Genomic DNA, 18,197 nt, shown 5'->3' with positions numbered 1-18,197 from the left:
GGAGAGATTTAAGTATTCCAGTAATGTTAGATCAACTAAGGATTCAGCAATTAACAGAAGTCTCTCCAGAGAGACTATTCAATAAGAGGTCTAGCCATTAAAGATTAGTCAGGTCCCCTAACGAATGCGGGATAGCACCGGTCAAGTTGTTCTTAGAGAAGTTGAGCCTTATGAGCGTAATTTTAGATCCCCCAATCACCTCAAGGATTTCCCCTTGAAAACTGTTACATGATAAGTCGATTAGCGTGGACGTCTTCTAAATTCTCGACAGATCTAACATAATCCCCTTTCCAGATCACATGTGTAATTTTAAAGTATTGTCCGCCGTCTTCCCAATGTAGTAGCTACCCCCGATCCTCGTTGCTATCCATCATGCCTTTGAAACTAGCGTGCTGCTATTGGAAACTGATGTGCACTGTGATTGCTGGCATGCTGCTGTTTGAGGATGACTATGGAGTCCTGTTCAACACTCTTATTTTTTTTCTACGGAAGTTTTGTTAGCTCTAGAAGGGGAAAGGGCAAGTTGAGGGGCATATAATACCTGAGGGCCGGAATATTTAACGTTAGTACTCACTACTAAAACTCATCAAACCTTTGTAACAAAGGCACCAACAGAGTTAACAACACAGTACATACTTTTTATGTAGCATAAACTTGCGACGAACTGTGACAGCAAACACCTTGTTTCGTGTTTTTTATTACATCAAGACACTGCTCATGACATGTATATATAAGAACACACATAGAGACACTCCATTCCTGCGTTAGTATGATCTTCAGGATCACCCGAACTGAGGGGCATGGTCGGGATCTGGGGGCTCCTATATTCGTTCAATTTGTTGCAATTTACCGACCATTTGTTGCTCTACCTCATTCACTGTCGCCAAGCCCTCGTACAGTTTCTTCGTATTGAAAAAGAAAGGGAAATAGAAAATTTCAAAGTGATTTTCTTTCTGGAAATATATAGAAAGATATGACAGGAATTAAGAGCAGGCATAAATCGATATCTAAATACGACTTTGTAGCTCACCTTCCACGAGTTCTTCTAGCTCTCCTTTGCAGCTTGTATATTCTTCTCTCCATCATCCTCATGAGCCATAGTGGTCTCCGGAAATGAAGCATGATATATCCTGCTGAAAGTCCAAATGCAGTCCCGCATCTATAACCCATTGGTACTGCCCGCCATTCGATCCAACTTCCCTTCTCCGTATCTTCTTCTTCTGCATGAGTTGATGGTGGCGGTTTGTTTGCATCCTCTCCGCATTCTCTTGGCAATGGAAATCCACACAGCCCGGGATTTCCCCCAAAGGAGTCGCTCTTGAATGTGTTGAACTGTTTGCCCTTAGGAATGGGTCCCATGAGCCAGTTCATGGAGAGATTTAAGTATGCCAGTGATGTTAGATCAGCTAAGGATCCGGGGATCTCTCCAGAGAGATTATTCAGCGAGAGGTCTAGCCATTCAAGATTAGTCAGATTCCCAAATGAATACGGGATAGGGCCCGTCAGGTTGTTCTAAGAGAAGTTGAGGCCTGTGAGTAATTTTAGATCCCCGATCACATCAGGTATCTTCCCTTGAAAATGGTTACACGATAAGTTGATGACTGAAAATGCTATTTGAATTTTAATCAACTCTAGCATAACCCCTTTCCCAATCACACTAGCAGCATAAAAGATTTGGCTGTCCCCCGCCCGATAAACGAAGTTCCCTCGTTTCTCATCTCCACCTGTCATGCCTTTGAAACTAGCAACATATTTGGTTGGGAAAGCACCATGGAAATTGTTATTGAAGAGATCAAAAATTTGCAGCTTGGAAAAGGGTTGAGGCGATCCACCAGTATTTACTAGACCATGGAACTTGTTCGACCTTAAAATCAGAATGTACAGGCTCGGGAGAGCTTCAAGCCAACTGGGAAATGAATCCTGGAGTTCATTGTTACTGAGATCTAAAGTTTCCAGCTTGCTGCAGTTTGCCAAGAACCTTGGCAATTTGCCTCCCAAATGATTTTGTGATAAGTCAATAGTTGTAAAGCTGCAGTTGTTTGGAACTGATAATGTTTCAGGTATTGGGCCTCGAAAGGAATTCATAGATAGGTATAAGTCCAATACGCTGACACTCCCATCCACGAGGCACTGAGGTATTCTGCCGGTCAAGCTATTGTCTGACAACTCAACGGTCACGAGAATGGTAGAATTGCATAACAGAAGAGGAATCTCTCCAGTGAACCTGTTGCTTGAAAGGAAAAACATTTCTAATGTGGGTGGTAAGATCGGCAGAGCACCTTCAAACTTGTTGCTCGATAAGTCAATATACGTCAAGTTTGACTGCAGAAAATACTTGGCAGGCAAGCTGCCGGCGAAATTATTCATCTTTATGGCCAGTTTGTTGAGATGAGGGAAGTCGAGTGCCAAAGGATAAGGTCCGACAAGACCATGGAAGTTGTTTTTACCCAGTTGCAGAGCCCCTAGCGGGACTGTTCTCAGCCAGTGTGGGAAAGAATCGGTTATGTCATTCGAGAAAAGACTAAGATATTCCAACCTGGTACAGTTAGCTAGGGATTTGGGCAATTGACGCAGCATACACGCGAGTAACCTGTCGCAGACCCGTTGATTCCGCAGAATGCCGGAACTACGACCTTCAACTCCCTATTGATTCTTCGAATACCTAGGTAATTGGCATCCAACTCAAACAAATCCGAGAATTGGGTAAAGAGCACGAAAGCTTCAATTTTTATTGATAATCCAAAAAAACAACTCATTTTGCCCTAGGACTTACACAGAGCTTAAATAGGTCTTAAAAACGCTTAAATTGCACAAAAGACATATACTTTCCTAAAATTATAAAAACGTCCTAAATAACATAAATTGTCTGTTTGAGGCCCTAAACGAAGGAATTTGCCTTAAATATCGAAAAATCACGGCAAAGCGGTGAGTTTTGCTCCAGAGGCCGTTTCCTTCGAAATAGGGTCGTCATAACCTATTTTTCTCCATGTACCGACTTGCCGTCTCTTATACCGCATCAGCAATGAACCTTGCATTCGGTTAAAACTCAAGCTCAAGTACGCGATTTTGCTAAGGTTTCCCAAGCATGGCGGTATGAGATCGCCAAGCTTGTTATCTGCTAAGGACAGGTTTTCTAGCGAATGCATCCGACAAATGGAAGATGGGATATCTCCAGTGAGATCATTACCCCGAAGGTAGAGGGTCTGAACATTACTAAGCGTGAAGAGGGTGTTGTTAGGCTGGAAGGCCCCACGGAGACAACTACAGGTAAGGTCAACCACGATCACATCACCAGTTACATAGTCACACATGATCCCGTTCCATGTGCAGCAGTCGGTACCTTTCCTCCAAGAGGCTGTCTTTGGATAAGATGTGATATTGGCACCATCTATGTTGCAGAAATACTAACTGGCAAACTGGAGTAATGCATTACATTGATCGGCATGACCCGAGAATCGTGTGAAAGGAGATGGCATAGGAATCCTCGTAGACGACTCAAAGAACAGAAAGAAGAGACAGAAGAATACAAGTCCTGGCTCATTCTTTTTATTTTTACGAGACTCAAGGAGCAGAGACACACCAGGATATAGTTGGCTAGTTGTTTGAGGACGGCTTGGGAGTCTTATGTAGATGGTGTATTTATAATGAACATACAATGCATCTAGATGGTGTATTTATAATGAACATACAATGCATCTAGAAACATGTATATCTAGAAAGAAAGGTCTCTGCAGGAAAAAAGTCCTAAATTTTGGTTTATGGCTGATTTTGTGTGTTCTGGACGGGCGTGGCGAGGTGGAGGGGCACATGAAATTACCCGAGCAACACAATTGAACATTTGTTATTCTACGAAAGATTCAGTTCTTATCTTCTTGAGAAAAATTGCACCGGAACAATAGATATATGTATATATATATTTAGGTTAGTATGACATGGAACAGTTCATAGCTTATCCGAAATATAAGTATTAAGTTCAACAACAGAAGTTCCATAATACTGTCAACTTGATGTGAAAACTCAATATAGCGCCCTCTTATTTTAGCTAAGTGGGCGCGACGCATCACCACCGTATTTGGCACGAGTTGAGATTAATCTACTGCGTAGTCTTATTTTCTTTCTTTATTAATATCTGACTTGACTAATTTTACTGGAGTAGTTAAAGACGCTTATTGCCTTAAGCACTTTCCATCTTTTTTGCTGTTCATAATACTTTATTGAGACCAGGAAGACAAGTGGAACCGCTCAACACTTGATCTTACGAAATTTCCATAAACTATCGGGTTGTTAAAGCATGATTCCCGATAGTGTAGTCAATAAAGTTGGCCGAATATAGTGATTCTGCTTTGCTTGTTTTGCAATGATTCCAACTTAGATTTCATATGTTATTATTGAAATCCTCAAAAAGTGTAGTCATCAACTCAATAGGGTTGGCTTGGTGGTTATGGAGTGCGACTTCCTTGGGAAAGTCCCAAGTCAAGTCACCTCATAAATCATGTAGGAGAATACTCTTTATTAGGCCACTTGCACGGCATGTGTGGCTGGACTGACCCACTCTATGAACTTGTAGGGTGTTCACGTGGACCATGAAAATTATGGGCGAAAGCGTGAATCCCTTCCTATCAAAAGAAAAAAAGTGTAGTCATCTTCTTTGACAGGGAAGCTAAACACATAATGGGAGTAAAGTTTAATTAATTAATTTGGCCCACTAGATGAAGAAAAACAAAGAGGAATAACATTCCATTCGCCCAGTGAAGCGCGTCATGCGTTTCAGCCCATGTTGTCGGTTCTGGAAATCCAAGCAGAATGCAAAATTTCAAGGAAGTCCAAGCAGCGTGATTTTTCTCCACAGCCCCTGAAGATTTCTTCCAGTATATCTCAGTCTCGTAGAGAAGCTGTTGTCAAGAGAAAACAAGTCAAGAGTTCCAATGGATTAAAATTATGTTTTGGATAGCAGTTTCAGTTTCCCATTTTCTTGAATGAAAATCGCATTTAAAAGACAATCATCTACACCTTCAACGTGCTATCCAATGCTTAATTATCCTTTTCTTTTTTTTCTTATATCCCAAGGGATAATAATAATCCTGCGAAAGTATTTATGTGGCCTTCACCGCCTAGAATTGCTCGTAGAGAGAAAGTTGCCACGACCTGAAAATTCGACATAAATTTCTCCTAAAAATTCTAGATATCTATTTATTTCACAAACCTGTTATATATTTTCCCATCAGCGCATAAATATAGAAATATATATATATAAGTAATCACATAGTAATCTATAAAATGACTAAATCAAAAATTTCAGATCGCAACATATCTATAAGCATTTAGTATATAACTTAATACCTACAATATACATAGATCTAGCTAGAAGCCCTTCGTGCTGATCCTCGATTGTCCAAAAAGTTCTCATGTGCTGCTAGTTTAGCTCCTAGCTCATCTGAAAAAATATATGCAGGGACTGTGAGCTGCATCTTAGTGAGTACTATATTCCAAAGTAAAATGAACTAATATACTATCATAATTCACATACAATCAATCATATATATATTCTACCACAATATCAAGTCTAATACCAACATATTCCTTTCACACAATTAATTCGACAAATAATCTCAAGTAATAATAATATAGCCATAGGGTCGCATTCATCGCGACAACGTTGTGACGGTACCGTGACCCCGCACATCTCAAATAAATTATCCGCAGATCCTCATAAACATATCCATAAGCGGGGGCCGCCTATTGACCTCTAATGGTAAGAGTTGACCTCAATTTATATTCTGCCAGGGCTAGCAGTCGATCGGACCCATTTTTCTATTCTACCGGATCCAACGATCCCATGACTATAATCAAACAATGATACTAGCATACTCAACAAATAAATCAGACTATATTCCTCAATCATTTTGTCACCTCCACTTTGATGACAATACATCTAATTAGTTACTATCATTTTATGATGGAGGAAAGTACTCATAAATACCCCAAAAAGACAACTCAACATGTGGAGCCTTCTAGGGGTATATTCTCAGTCTCCTCAACCCCCAAATTCCCAAACTCTGTCAATATCCAACCGACAATACAATAGTAAACTCTTCCTTGTGAGATAACTTCTATCTCAGTAGTTCTCTCTCCCTCGTTGTTCTCTCTTTCTATTTCTCTCTCTCTCTCTCTCCCCCTCTATTTCTTCTTCGTCTTCCCCAGCAAAACAAACAGAGAAAGAAAAAGAAAGAGATAAATGAAACGAATGAGATGGCGTGGAAAGAGTTTAGGGGAAGAGTTTGGGGGCCACATAGAGCCCATGCCACCATTTCTTTATTATTATTATTATTATTATTATTATTACTCCAGCAACATAAACATGTAATATGTAATATACATATATAAGCAAATGTAAGTATATGTGTATGTATGCATGTTTGAAAAATAAATACCGGGTCTCACAAAAGTAATCACTTTGCTATGATCAATACTTACTGCGGTCTCACGGTTGGGCAGTTAATTGAAGAAACCGTTCTTCCGTGATCACGGCCATCTTCCGCTCAAAGCTGCTACTTTTTTTTCTTTTGCTAACCCGGGGTGTCCGGGCTTCGCTCAACTAATCCTCGGGCCTCCGTGAACCCCCAGCAGCGTACGGAGCGGGTAATTACGCCAAAGGTGCTCCGGTGGCCCCAAGGGGATTCAAACCCTGATCTCGGTGCAAACTTGAGTGCACATTAATCACTATGCTGAACCCCTTGGGGTTGCTTAGAGCTGCTACTGAAATTGATAGGCAGTATCTGAGCAATTTCATCACAATCATTGAGAACCTGACAAAAGGATTGGTCACCCAACATGAAACCAAACTTCAAGTTAATAACCCGGAACCGAACCCTCAATCCACAGCGATGGAGATGAAAACAACACTGTTGCGCAGCAGTATTATCCTTCAGTCCCTCGACTATAGGACGGGAGGGGCGCTGCTCAAAGGAGCAGTCCCATCAGAGAACAACACTGTTGTATTATTTATTTATATTTGCTTCTGCTGCAATGCCTAGCTGATTAGATTATGCTTTCCATTTTATCGCTGATACATGGCGCCATATTGTGGGATCGGAATTCACTGTTCTATCGGGGATGGAATGAACTACCTCCCTCAGCATCGACAGCCATAAGCAAAATGATCGGGTGATTCTCTTATGGTAATGTTGCACCTCCTCCAAGCTTTTTGCTCCATATGGGAGCGTTCCTATCTAGACTCGAGCTAGTTAGGGCTATGACTGATTGTTGTAAGCGTTTGGATGCAGGAAGATTCATTGAGCACTACGGTTCCATGAGAAGCCCAACTAACCAAAGCCAACGACAAGATCAAAGGCCAAAGCCTAGATACGCACATTATTACTGTAAACGACTTGTAAGGCTTCAAACCTGGAATAAACCGAAGATTTTAATAGCAATGACAGGAACAGCGCCTACAATACATACTTTCATGTGGCATGAACTTGCTCGGAGCAGTCTCTGGAAACCTTGACAACCCCCCGAGGAATGGAATATACACCAGGCTCGGTACCAAAGACTCCAGTCTCTCAAGCTTGCGCTGCTCAAGAGGGGTACACGGGATCTTGTCCTACGCGCATCAGTCGGTACTTGATACCTTCCTTCCAAGAGGTTGTATTTGGATAATACGTGATACTGTCGCCGCCTTCATTGCAAAAAAATACTTTGAATCAATCCTGGTGGTGATTTGAAAAGAACTGGAAAATTGGAGTGAGGCATCACATTAGTCGTCATTGACGGCTCAAAAAGCAGAAAGAAGAGACTGAGGATTACATGATCCAGCCTCATTTTTTTTTTTTCATTTTTGAGATTCGGAAACAGGTGTTATGCAGTGTGATTGTGGTGAGCTGCTGTTTGAGGATGACTAGGGAGTCTTATCTTGCCACTCCATGTTTGATGGAATCGTACATATACACATTCACGTCCATGAAGAAATGTCTCTGCAGCAAAAGGACTTCTGCTTCTGCAAATCCTGTTCAACATTTTTACTTTTTCTACGGCTGTTTTGTGAGCTCTAGAAGGGAAAAGGGCAAGTTGAGGGGCATAAAAACCTGAGGGCGGGGAATCAAACACGAAAACTTACTCCCAAAACTCATCGAACATTTCTTATTCTAAGAAAATTCTGGTTCTTATCTTCTGAAGAAAAATCACCAAGAAACTTTTTATACATCAAGGCTTTTTTTTTCCCTTACATCAAGGCAATTCAGCCTAGGAATATATGTTTTGTATATAGCTTGTACAAATCATAAATACAACAGAACAATTTCCGCACCATACTGTTAACACGGAATTACTCGAAACTCCACGATAAAAATTCCTACACTTTTTTCTACATCTGACTATTAAATCAGTGGTGAGCTCTTATTTGAGCAAGTGGAGTAATGTATCACCACGGTATCCTGCTCGAATGAGATTCCACAGCCAAGTCTTCTTTTCTGCTTTAGAGCACTTCATGGAGATGAATTATTATGACCATCATGCTTTCTTGCTTTCCATGAATTTTATTTTTCTACTAAATTTTAATATAGTAAAAAAAGACCAGGGTGAAAAGCTGAACCTCTCAACGCTCAAAGTAACGATTCCTTGAAGGGATCTTATGGAATTTCCATAAATTCGGGTTGGTGAAGTATGATTCACAAGACTACAGTTACTAAAGTTATCGAATATGCTGAATTTGCTTTGCTAGCTTTGGAATGATTAAAAGATTCCAACTTAGATATCGTGTTATCATTGAATTCCTTCAGAGTGAACTCATCAACTTTGACAAGAATACCTGAAAACAAAGTGGTAGTAAATTTCCATGTGCCCGGTGAAGTTTGTTATACGTCTTGATTTGGCCCATGTTGTCGATTCCGAAAGACCAACGAGCAGGACGTGGAAGGGCAAAAGCTGAAGAATTTTTGACTCTATTACTACCATCATGGCTAAATATATCACACAAACTGAAGTAAGATTTTGTGACTCGGATGCAGGGTTGAAGCATTTCGTTTGAGTCTCTAACTATAGATCTCATCAGAATATCTAGATGCAGAGCTAACAATACTTTGTACGATAGTGATATTTCTTCTTTCTTGGTTTAAGGAGACTGGCATGTGGACTTTTCTTCTTTCATTGCAGTGTCTAGTTGATAGGATTCTACTTCCATTTCATCACTTAGGGCGTTGTGTCAAAGGGATCGGGGATAAACTGTCCTACTAGGAGTGATATCCACTACCTCCTCAGCATTGACAATCACGAGAGAAAATATCCAATGATTATCTTCCATTTTTTTATTTCTGGAGATGATAATGATGCATCTCTGCCGAACTTTGGACCCAATACGAGGGTGTTACTGTTTATGCTAGAGCTAGTCAGAGATAGTTTTCTAGTGCTACGACTTCTTGTCGTGGCATCTTGGATAAACCAAGCTATTGGCTGTAAATATATGAGGGAGGCTCAGCTCAGCTCCTGTACCAGCAAGGATTTCAGTTCATTAACAAATAAAGGAAATGTGCAGTAGAAAGTCTAGGAATTGGAAAGAAAAAAACATTTTCTGATTCCGTAAATAGGAACTCCTCGAATGCTCATTAACAGACACAGTCTTATCATTCAGCAAACTCCGTCTTACCAAGAAGAGAACCATTAGGCCATACTTGACGACGTCGAGATTAGTTGATATTCAACTTGTAGTGCTCCATATTTGCCTTGTGTTGTTTATTACATCACAACATTGCTAGGATTTGAATATATAAGACCACATACACACACATACTGACACACAGACACTCCATTCCTCTGTTAGTATGATCTCTAAGATCTCCCGAACTGAGGATGGGTATGAAGGCTCCTACATTCCTGCCATTTATTGTGATCCATCAACTGTTGTGGCTTTGCCTCAATCATCGCCGCCGCGTCCTCCCGCCATCGCTTTGAATATAAAAAGAAAAAGAAAAAATTCGAAGTGATTTTCTTGCTAGAAATAGAAATTACAATAGTAACAGAGAGCACATGTAAATTATTATGTAAATACGAGTTTGTAGTTCACCTTTCATGAGTTCTTCGAGCTCTTCTTTGCAGCTTGTATATTCTTCTCTCAATCATCCTCATGAGCCATAGAGGTCTTTGGAAATGAAGGATGATATATCCCACAGAAAGTCCAAGAACAGTTCCGCATCCGTAACCCAGCGGTACCGCTTGCCACTCTATCCAACTTCCATTGTTCGTGTTTTCTTCATCTTTAAGAGTACTTGATGCTGGTGGTTCATTTGCGTCCCCTCCACATTGTCTTTGCAAGGGAAATCCACACAACCCGGGATTCCCCCCAAAGGCATCACTCTGAAATGTGTTCAACTGTTTGCCTTCAGGAATTGGTCCCACGAGTCGGTTCGTTGAGAGATTTAAGTATTCCAGTGATGTTAAATCAGCTAAGGATCCAGGTATCTTTCCAGTGAGATTATTGAACGAGAGGTCTAGCCATTCAAGATTAGTCAGATTCCCCAACGAGTACGGGATAGCACCAGTCAGGTTGTTATGAGAGAAGTTTAGCCCTATGAGTAATTTAAGATCCCCAATCAACTCAGGTATCTCCCCTTGGAAATGGTTACATGATAAGTCGATGACCGTGTATGTCTTGTGAATTCTCCTCAAATCTAATATATTCCCTTTCCCGATCACATGTGTAGTATAAAAGTTTCTCACGCCATGTTCCTGAAATAATAGGTTCCCGCGCACCTTGTCTCCACCCATCATGCCTTTGAAACTAGCAATATACTGAGTTGGAAAAGCACCAGAGAAATTGTTATTGGAGATGTCAAAAATGTGAAGCCTGGGAAAGGGTTGAGCCGATCTGCTACTTTTTACTAGACCATGGAACTTGTTCGACCTTAAACCCAGAACATAGAGGCTTGGGAGAGCTTCGAGCCAGCTGGGAAACAAATCCTCGAGTTCATTGTTGCTGAAATCTAATTCTCCCAGGTTGCTGCAATTGGCCAAGAAACGTGGCAATTTACCTTCTAAATTATTTTCCGACAAGTCAAATGTCTTCAAACTGCAGTTGTTGAGAGCTGATATATTTGGTATTGGGCCTTGAAAGAAATTCATAGATAGGGTGAGCTCCAACAGGTTGGTACTCGCTTTCATGAGACACCAAGGTATGCTGCCCGTCAACCTATTATTTGACATCCTAATGAGCTTGAGATTTGTAGAATTGCATATCAGAGGAGGGATCCCTCCTGTAAACTTATTGCCTGAGATGTCATACGCTTTAACTGTGGGTGGTAAAATCGGCAGATTGCCTTCAAACTTGCTTTCAGATAGGTAAATATATGTCAAGTTTGAATGCAGAAAATAATCAAACGGCAAGCTGCCGGTGAAATTACTGAGAGAGAGGATCAGATCGTTGATGAGAGGGAAGTTAAGTGCTAAAGGATCAGCTCCAACAGGGCCATGGAAGTTGTTACCACCCAGATGCAGTAATCGTAGCGGGACTGTTCTAAGCCAGTGTGGAAAAGAATCGGTTATGTCATTCGAGTAAAGGAAAAGATTTTCCAACCTGGTACAGTTTGCTAGGGATCTCGGCAGTGAACCTCGTATATGGTTAAAACTCAAGCTCAAGGACGAGATTTTGGTCAGATTTCCCAAACATGGTGGGATGGGTCCGTCAAGCTTGTTATCTGAAAGAGACAGGGTTTCCAGGGAAGTCATTTGACAAATGGATGATGGGATGTGCCCGGTGAGACCATTACCTCGGAGGTAGAGGGCCCGAAGATTACGAAGCGAGAAGAGAGTGCTGTTAACGTGGAGGATCCCTTGGAGACGACTACAGCTAAGGTTGACTTCGATCACATCTCCTGTTACGTTGTCGCACGTTATCCCATCCCACTTGCAGCAGTCGGTACCTCTCATCCAAGAGGCTGTCCTTGGATAAGAGGTCCAATTATAGAAGTTTGCATTGCAGTAATAACTGGACTCAATCCTGGTGGCGATTCCAAGTGAATTGCTGAACTGGAATATGGCATTGCACTGATCCACACGACCTGAGGACTGTGTGAAGGGAGATGACACAAGGATAGTCATAGATGGCTCGAAGAGTAGGAAGAAGAGACAGAGGTATACGTGACCTGGCTTCATCTTTTTTTCGAGACTGACTTGGAGGTGCACTGAGATTATTGGATAGTTGTCCTGAGGATGACTTAGGACTAGGAGTCTTTATATAGATGGAGCACCTACGTACGTACATACCAATCGAGTAAAGGTTGTCTATGGCTGACTTGTCAACCACACATAGAACGTAAACGCTGGAGCTCCTATCTATCACTATAGAAGTCACTGTGGCAAAACTCATCGGACATCTCCATAGTACTGTCAACATGACTTGAGAATCACTCGTGTCCTCTCGTTTTAGGTGAGTAGAGTAATGCTGCATCGATATATTTGGTACGAATCAAGATTCTACAACCCAAAAAAAAAAAAAAGTGTTTCCACAGCCAAGTTTCCTTTTCTTTCTATGCTAGGAACCGGAGACAGGGTGTTGCGCGAAATAACACCGAATACATTTATTTGAAAAATTCAAAACATATGAGATAAAATAACCATATTTTATTAGAAAACTAGTCGTGGAGCCCGTTTGCACAGGATCGTACTTGGTCAATTTGTAGGCTTTTTTCAATTTTATTATATATTATATGCATGTTTTGAAATTTGATAAATCATAATTTACCATCATTAAAACTATATATTAGATATATATGCATGACTCGATAAAGAACATCTATTTTCATATATACGATAACAAATCATATCTATAAAAAATATTATCAAGATTTTTTTTTTTAAATAAGTATGATAATAGATCTTTTGAAACACAAAAATGATCTATTTTTATAAATAAGATAAGATCTTACCCAATTTTAATACACATGATAGTGTATGTGTCTCACCGGTTAATGGAATCATAGAAAATAAATAATACATCAAATTCATAACATGTTATACAGAATATCTATACATCTATATCTATAATATTTTGTGTAGATCATACAAATCTATATCTATATGTTTTAAAATTTTCATAATAAAAATTCGTCTTCTAAAAAATCTTAAAAAAACAAGAAAATAATAATTGATCCCACAAATTATGCAGTTTTAAAAAAATACTAAAAATTTAAAAATTATTTTTTAAAGAAAGTTAAAATGAAGAAAATAATGGCCGGACTAGCAAATCTACATCTATATATATTTTTTAAAAAATTAAAAACTTTGTTTTTAAAAGAAAAAAAAACTAAAAAATAAAGAAAATTTCATTTAGTAATTTGAACATTCTAAAGCTACCTGGCCGAGCCCAAACGATCAATACAATAAATAAAAATATATAGTTATGTATACAAATTGTAATTTACAATCAATAAATATAATAAATTAGATATATATGATTGTTGTTAACTAAATTTCATCAATAAAGTAAGTAAAAAAATATAATTATTGATATATAAAATCTATGCTTATTTTAATATTAATGCCGATTTGATTAGATATTAATTTTACTCAAAAAGAGAATTCAGGATTATCAAATATTATGTAGACGATAAAATCTTCTAAAAAGTTTCAAAGATATTCTATTATATCAATTTCAAATAATAATATTCATTCAATTTTAAAAAAATTCAAAAATTAGCTTATATTTGAGAGATAGTGACGCGACTATATATTAATACATTTCTATTGTAAATAAGCATACATTAATATATACTTATTTTCATAGTTATATTTATATGATTAGATATTAAAATTTTATCTTAAACAAAAAATTCAATTTTATCAAATATATTATTAGATGATAAAATCTTCTTAAAAGTTTCAGAAATGTTCCATTATATCTATATCAAAATTCAAAAATTAGCCTATATTAGAGATAGCGGGGCGACTAGATATTAAAGAAGTATATATTAATACATTTTTATTATAAATAAGCATAGATTATATATATTTATTTTGATAGTTATGTTTATATGATTAGATATTAAATTTTTATCTTAAACAAAAAATTCAAGATTATCAAATATATTATTAAATAATAAAATCTTCTAAAAAGTTTCAAAACTATTCCGTTATATCGATATCTTATAAAAAAATATTCATTTTATTTTTAAATTAATAAATCTGTGATTTATAAATTAAATAATTTGTAATAAACAATATCTTATGTAAAAATTAGAAAAATATTCTATTTTACTCTGATTTTGTCAAAAAGTATCGTTAAATTGTTTTAAAAAAATAGTTTTTGTAAAAATTATTGTAAAAATTTAAAAGCTCACGAAAAGAGAAAATCAAATTTTATCATACCATATTTTTTAAAGACTAAAACCAAACCGTTTTAATTAAAAATTTATATAAAAATTCAAAAAAATCCGAGAAAATCCTGTTAAGAAACTGAGAGATTTTTAGGTCATATGATCAAGCCCACTACATCTCAGTTGTAGAAACGTGCATATACAGAAACATATATAGAAACATAAAATATATATATATAATCGTATATAATATATAGATATATGACTTCACACACACATATATATATGTTTACGAAAGTATATATATGTGTGTGTGTGTGCAAACAGACTAACAACAACAACTAGCAACAATAACTAACGACGACGACGATGACAACAACAATGACGACAACGAAAACAATAATAATAATAATAATAATAATAATTGAACAACTCAGCTTATGTATAATGGTAGATATACTTTTTGAGAGCTCACGTTTAGTGGTGGGCGTATGTTTTTTGAGAGCTGAATAAACCACTGTTTATGTGTATGGTGTTTCCTATTTATAATGTATTATTATACATAATTTAGGAAAAATATAATCTGATTTATTTTTTAAAATTATATAATATGTATTGATATATCTATATATCTAAAATATCTTAATCTTGTATTCGAAAAAGATAAAGACATCTTAAAAGAAATCATAAGTAAAGTTATTTTAAGTTTATTAATTTATTAATGATTTAACAATTAAAAACTTAAAAATCTGAGAAAATTTCATTCAGAAACTGAGCGCTCTAAGGATATCTGGGCGGGCCCACATCGTCCTTGCTTTCATATATACTAGTAGTGAAGCCTATGTGTTGCACGAAATAGTTTCACCAATCTGAAACAAAATTATGATTAAAAATTAAAAAGAAAAATTCATTCGAGAATCAAAAGTGAAACAAAAATAAATAAACAACATTCACGTCTGTTTAGTGGTAGATGAATTTACTTTCTGAGAGCTTGTATATAGGGATAATAATAGCTTTCAAGATATGAAACTCGTATTACCAATCTTGAAAGAAAAATTATGAGACAAAAGAAAAGCAAAAACTTAGAGAAAATAAAAAAAGAAAAAAGAAAATTTTCTATAAAAATGAGAAAGAAGCAAATGTATTAATTTAATCAACTCACTTGCAATTAGGGATAGACATATGTTTCAAAAGCTCACAGGTAGTTGTAGACGTATTCTTTGATAGCTGAATAAGTCATGTTTATGTGTATGATAATTTCAATTTATAACTATCATACATCATCTAGACAAAATATAATTTGGTTTGTTTTCCTATTTTGGTGAATAAATTTGATTTGTTTTGTGAAAGGAAAATATAATTTATATATATATATATATATATCTATAAAATATATTATCTAATCTGTTTTTCAAAAATATATATGTATGAAATATATAATTCATGTATACATTTTCTTATCATATATTTTAAAGGTTGTCCACGTAACAATATATTAATATATTTATATTATCTATGAATATATACTTACTAATATATACTAATTTATATTTATATTAATTTACTATTTTAAATAATTCAAGATTATTAAATAATATCTATCTATATGTATAATAAAATCTTCTTGTTTATTTTAAATACATTTTGTTATATAGATTATAAAAATTAAAGAAATAAAAAAAATTGAATTTTTATGATGAGTATCTTTACAAATTATTTTTTATTAAAAAAATTTCGAAAATAAAACGAATCAATAATATAATATCAGAAAGTTAGAAAAAAAAATCTTTTAAAAATAAAAATATATATTAAAAGATGAAGAAAAACGGATCTTATCATAGAATGTCTTTTAAAAACTAAAACAAAATCCTTTCTATTAAAAATAAAATCAAAATTAAAATCATTCAAAATTTAGAGAAAATTTCATCAAAAACGGAGCATTCTAAGGCTATCTTGCCGGGCTCACCTCTTACTTGTATGAATATATACTTATTTATATTTATATTAATTTTTTATTTTAAATAATTCAAGATTATTAAATAATATCTATCTATACATATAATAAAATCTTCTCATTTATTTTAAATAAATTCTATTGTATAGATTATAAAAATTAAAGAAATAAAAAAATTGAATTTTTCTTATGAGATATCTTTAAAAAATATTTTTCATTAAAAATAATTCGGAAAATAAAAAAAATCAACAATATAATATAGAAAGTTAGAAAAACATCTTTAAAAAATATTAAAAAATCTTTAAAAACAATGAAAATTGGATCTTATCATAGAATATCTTTTAAAAACTAAAATGAAATCCTTCCTATTAAAAAATTAAAATCAAAATTAGAATAACTCAAAATTTTGAGAAAAATCCATTCATAAACAAAGAGTTCTAAGACCATCTGGCCGAGCTCACCTTGTACCTTACTTTCATGTATATATAGATGTAGATATTTATTTAAATTTAAAAATTCAAAATTGAAATTTATGAAAATTTTGAAAAGTATTTAAAAACTCATAAGTTTGAGATTTATTAATGACTTATAAATAATACGTGTTTTGTAATACTTGCATCATGGGACGAATTGAGTTATTGTATTAAAATCAAAATTTTAGAATATTTTCAGTTCATAAAAATTAAAGAATAATAATATTTAAAGTGAAAGTATGATATAATTTTTATTTAGATATTACAAACTAAAAACTCGACAATCGTAGGATTATTTATAAAAAATTGAAAGCTTAAGAAGGTCCTAAACAAAAGGTTGCCGCATGTTTAAAATATTTTAATAAAATGTGAATAAAGAAAGTATTTGATTTTTACATGCATCTTACTAGATTATATTTGTTTGAGTAATTAAAATTTCAGAACATATTTTCATCGAACATCTTATGCTCAAAATTAAATTTTTAAAAAAATTAAAAAATTCAGAAAATATATATATATTTTAAATTTATTTTGTACGTTATCACTCTTCAAATCAAATGAAGTTTTAGCCTCTCGAAAATGTTACACGTGACTCATTTTGGCTATAATATTGAACGTGTCTAGTTTAATATAAGTTGGGGGGCAAGTTGCAAATCTTAAAGGTATGGGGGCAAAACGTTACCTATCCCCAAAATTCAGGGGGAAACTGCTTTTAACTCTATTTCCGAAATCGATAGTCCTTGGCTCTTATGGATTTTGTCTCGTTAAAGTGGAAATCCAAAATGCTATATATTCTTCACATTTTTTCCATCTGTTTCTTTTCTTCTTCAAACTTACACCGATGTATACCATACAGCAGAAACCGCACAGGTAAACACTTTTCCAAGTTGATCATTCAAAGTGCAGGAAAGGCTAACCTCTCTTTGCAGTGGTAATCTTTGCTGTCTTTACTGGAAGCTTGAAATGGGTGAAGAAAACCAAAGAGAACAGTAAAACTTATAAGATGATGTCTTATTCACTATCTGGATAAATGTCCATCTCTACGCGAACTCATCGAAGCATTTAATTGGATCAAAGAGGGAAGGAGTATCAGATGCCGTGCTTCGCTTCAAGTCAATAGAACGATTGATGACTACATCCAACTAAACATCCCACTCAAACTTAAATCACATTGAAGCCATGTAGATTTAATATTCATGAACTACAGCTATTTAGACTAATGTCACCTGTTAAATCTGGGCCCCTGCTGCATAATGTCACTGGTAATTAGGAGGAATCAATTAGTCAATTGCCTTAGTCTCCAAACATAGTTGAACAGACCTCCATAGCCCAACCAAAAATTTAAAAAAAAAAAAAAGGTCAAAAAAAGGAATTAAGAATTTCTCAGCAGTCAATTCCTTATGACCCCTAAGAGGCGCTATTTTTGAAGAGCCTTTGGTTGACTGACTCCACGAGAATCCATCACCACAA

General features: G+C 35.6%; 2 protein-coding genes across 2 annotated transcripts; both read right to left on the bottom strand.

Annotated features, from left to right (window-relative positions):
- Positions 1 to 1,026: 1,026 nt before the first annotated feature.
- Positions 1,027 to 3,311, bottom strand: LOC116213595 (receptor-like protein Cf-9 homolog). Its single transcript, XM_031548609.1, has 3 exons — positions 3,013 to 3,311; positions 1,642 to 2,590; positions 1,027 to 1,512 (listed from the first exon to the last, which is right to left on the bottom strand). Exons 1-3 carry the CDS (start codon positions 3,309 to 3,311, stop codon positions 1,027 to 1,029), a joined length of 1,734 nt encoding a protein of 577 aa, XP_031404469.1.
- A 6,282-nt stretch (positions 3,312 to 9,593) lies between these two features.
- On the bottom strand, positions 9,594 to 12,159 carry LOC116215070 (receptor-like protein 43). Its single transcript, XM_031550641.1, has 2 exons — positions 10,058 to 12,159; positions 9,594 to 9,939 (listed from the first exon to the last, which is right to left on the bottom strand). The coding sequence occupies exons 1-2, from the start codon at positions 12,139 to 12,141 to the stop codon at positions 9,912 to 9,914; spliced, it is 2,112 nt and encodes a 703-aa protein (XP_031406501.1). The 5' UTR covers positions 12,142 to 12,159; the 3' UTR covers positions 9,594 to 9,911.
- Between the last annotated feature and the right edge of the window lie 6,038 nt (positions 12,160 to 18,197).

Source organism: Punica granatum, chromosome 7, assembly GCF_007655135.1.
Source record: "Punica granatum isolate Tunisia-2019 chromosome 7, ASM765513v2, whole genome shotgun sequence".
NCBI classification, from domain to species: Eukaryota; Viridiplantae; Streptophyta; class Magnoliopsida; order Myrtales; family Lythraceae; genus Punica; species Punica granatum.
This window is presented reverse-complemented; position numbering and strand designations above follow the sequence as displayed.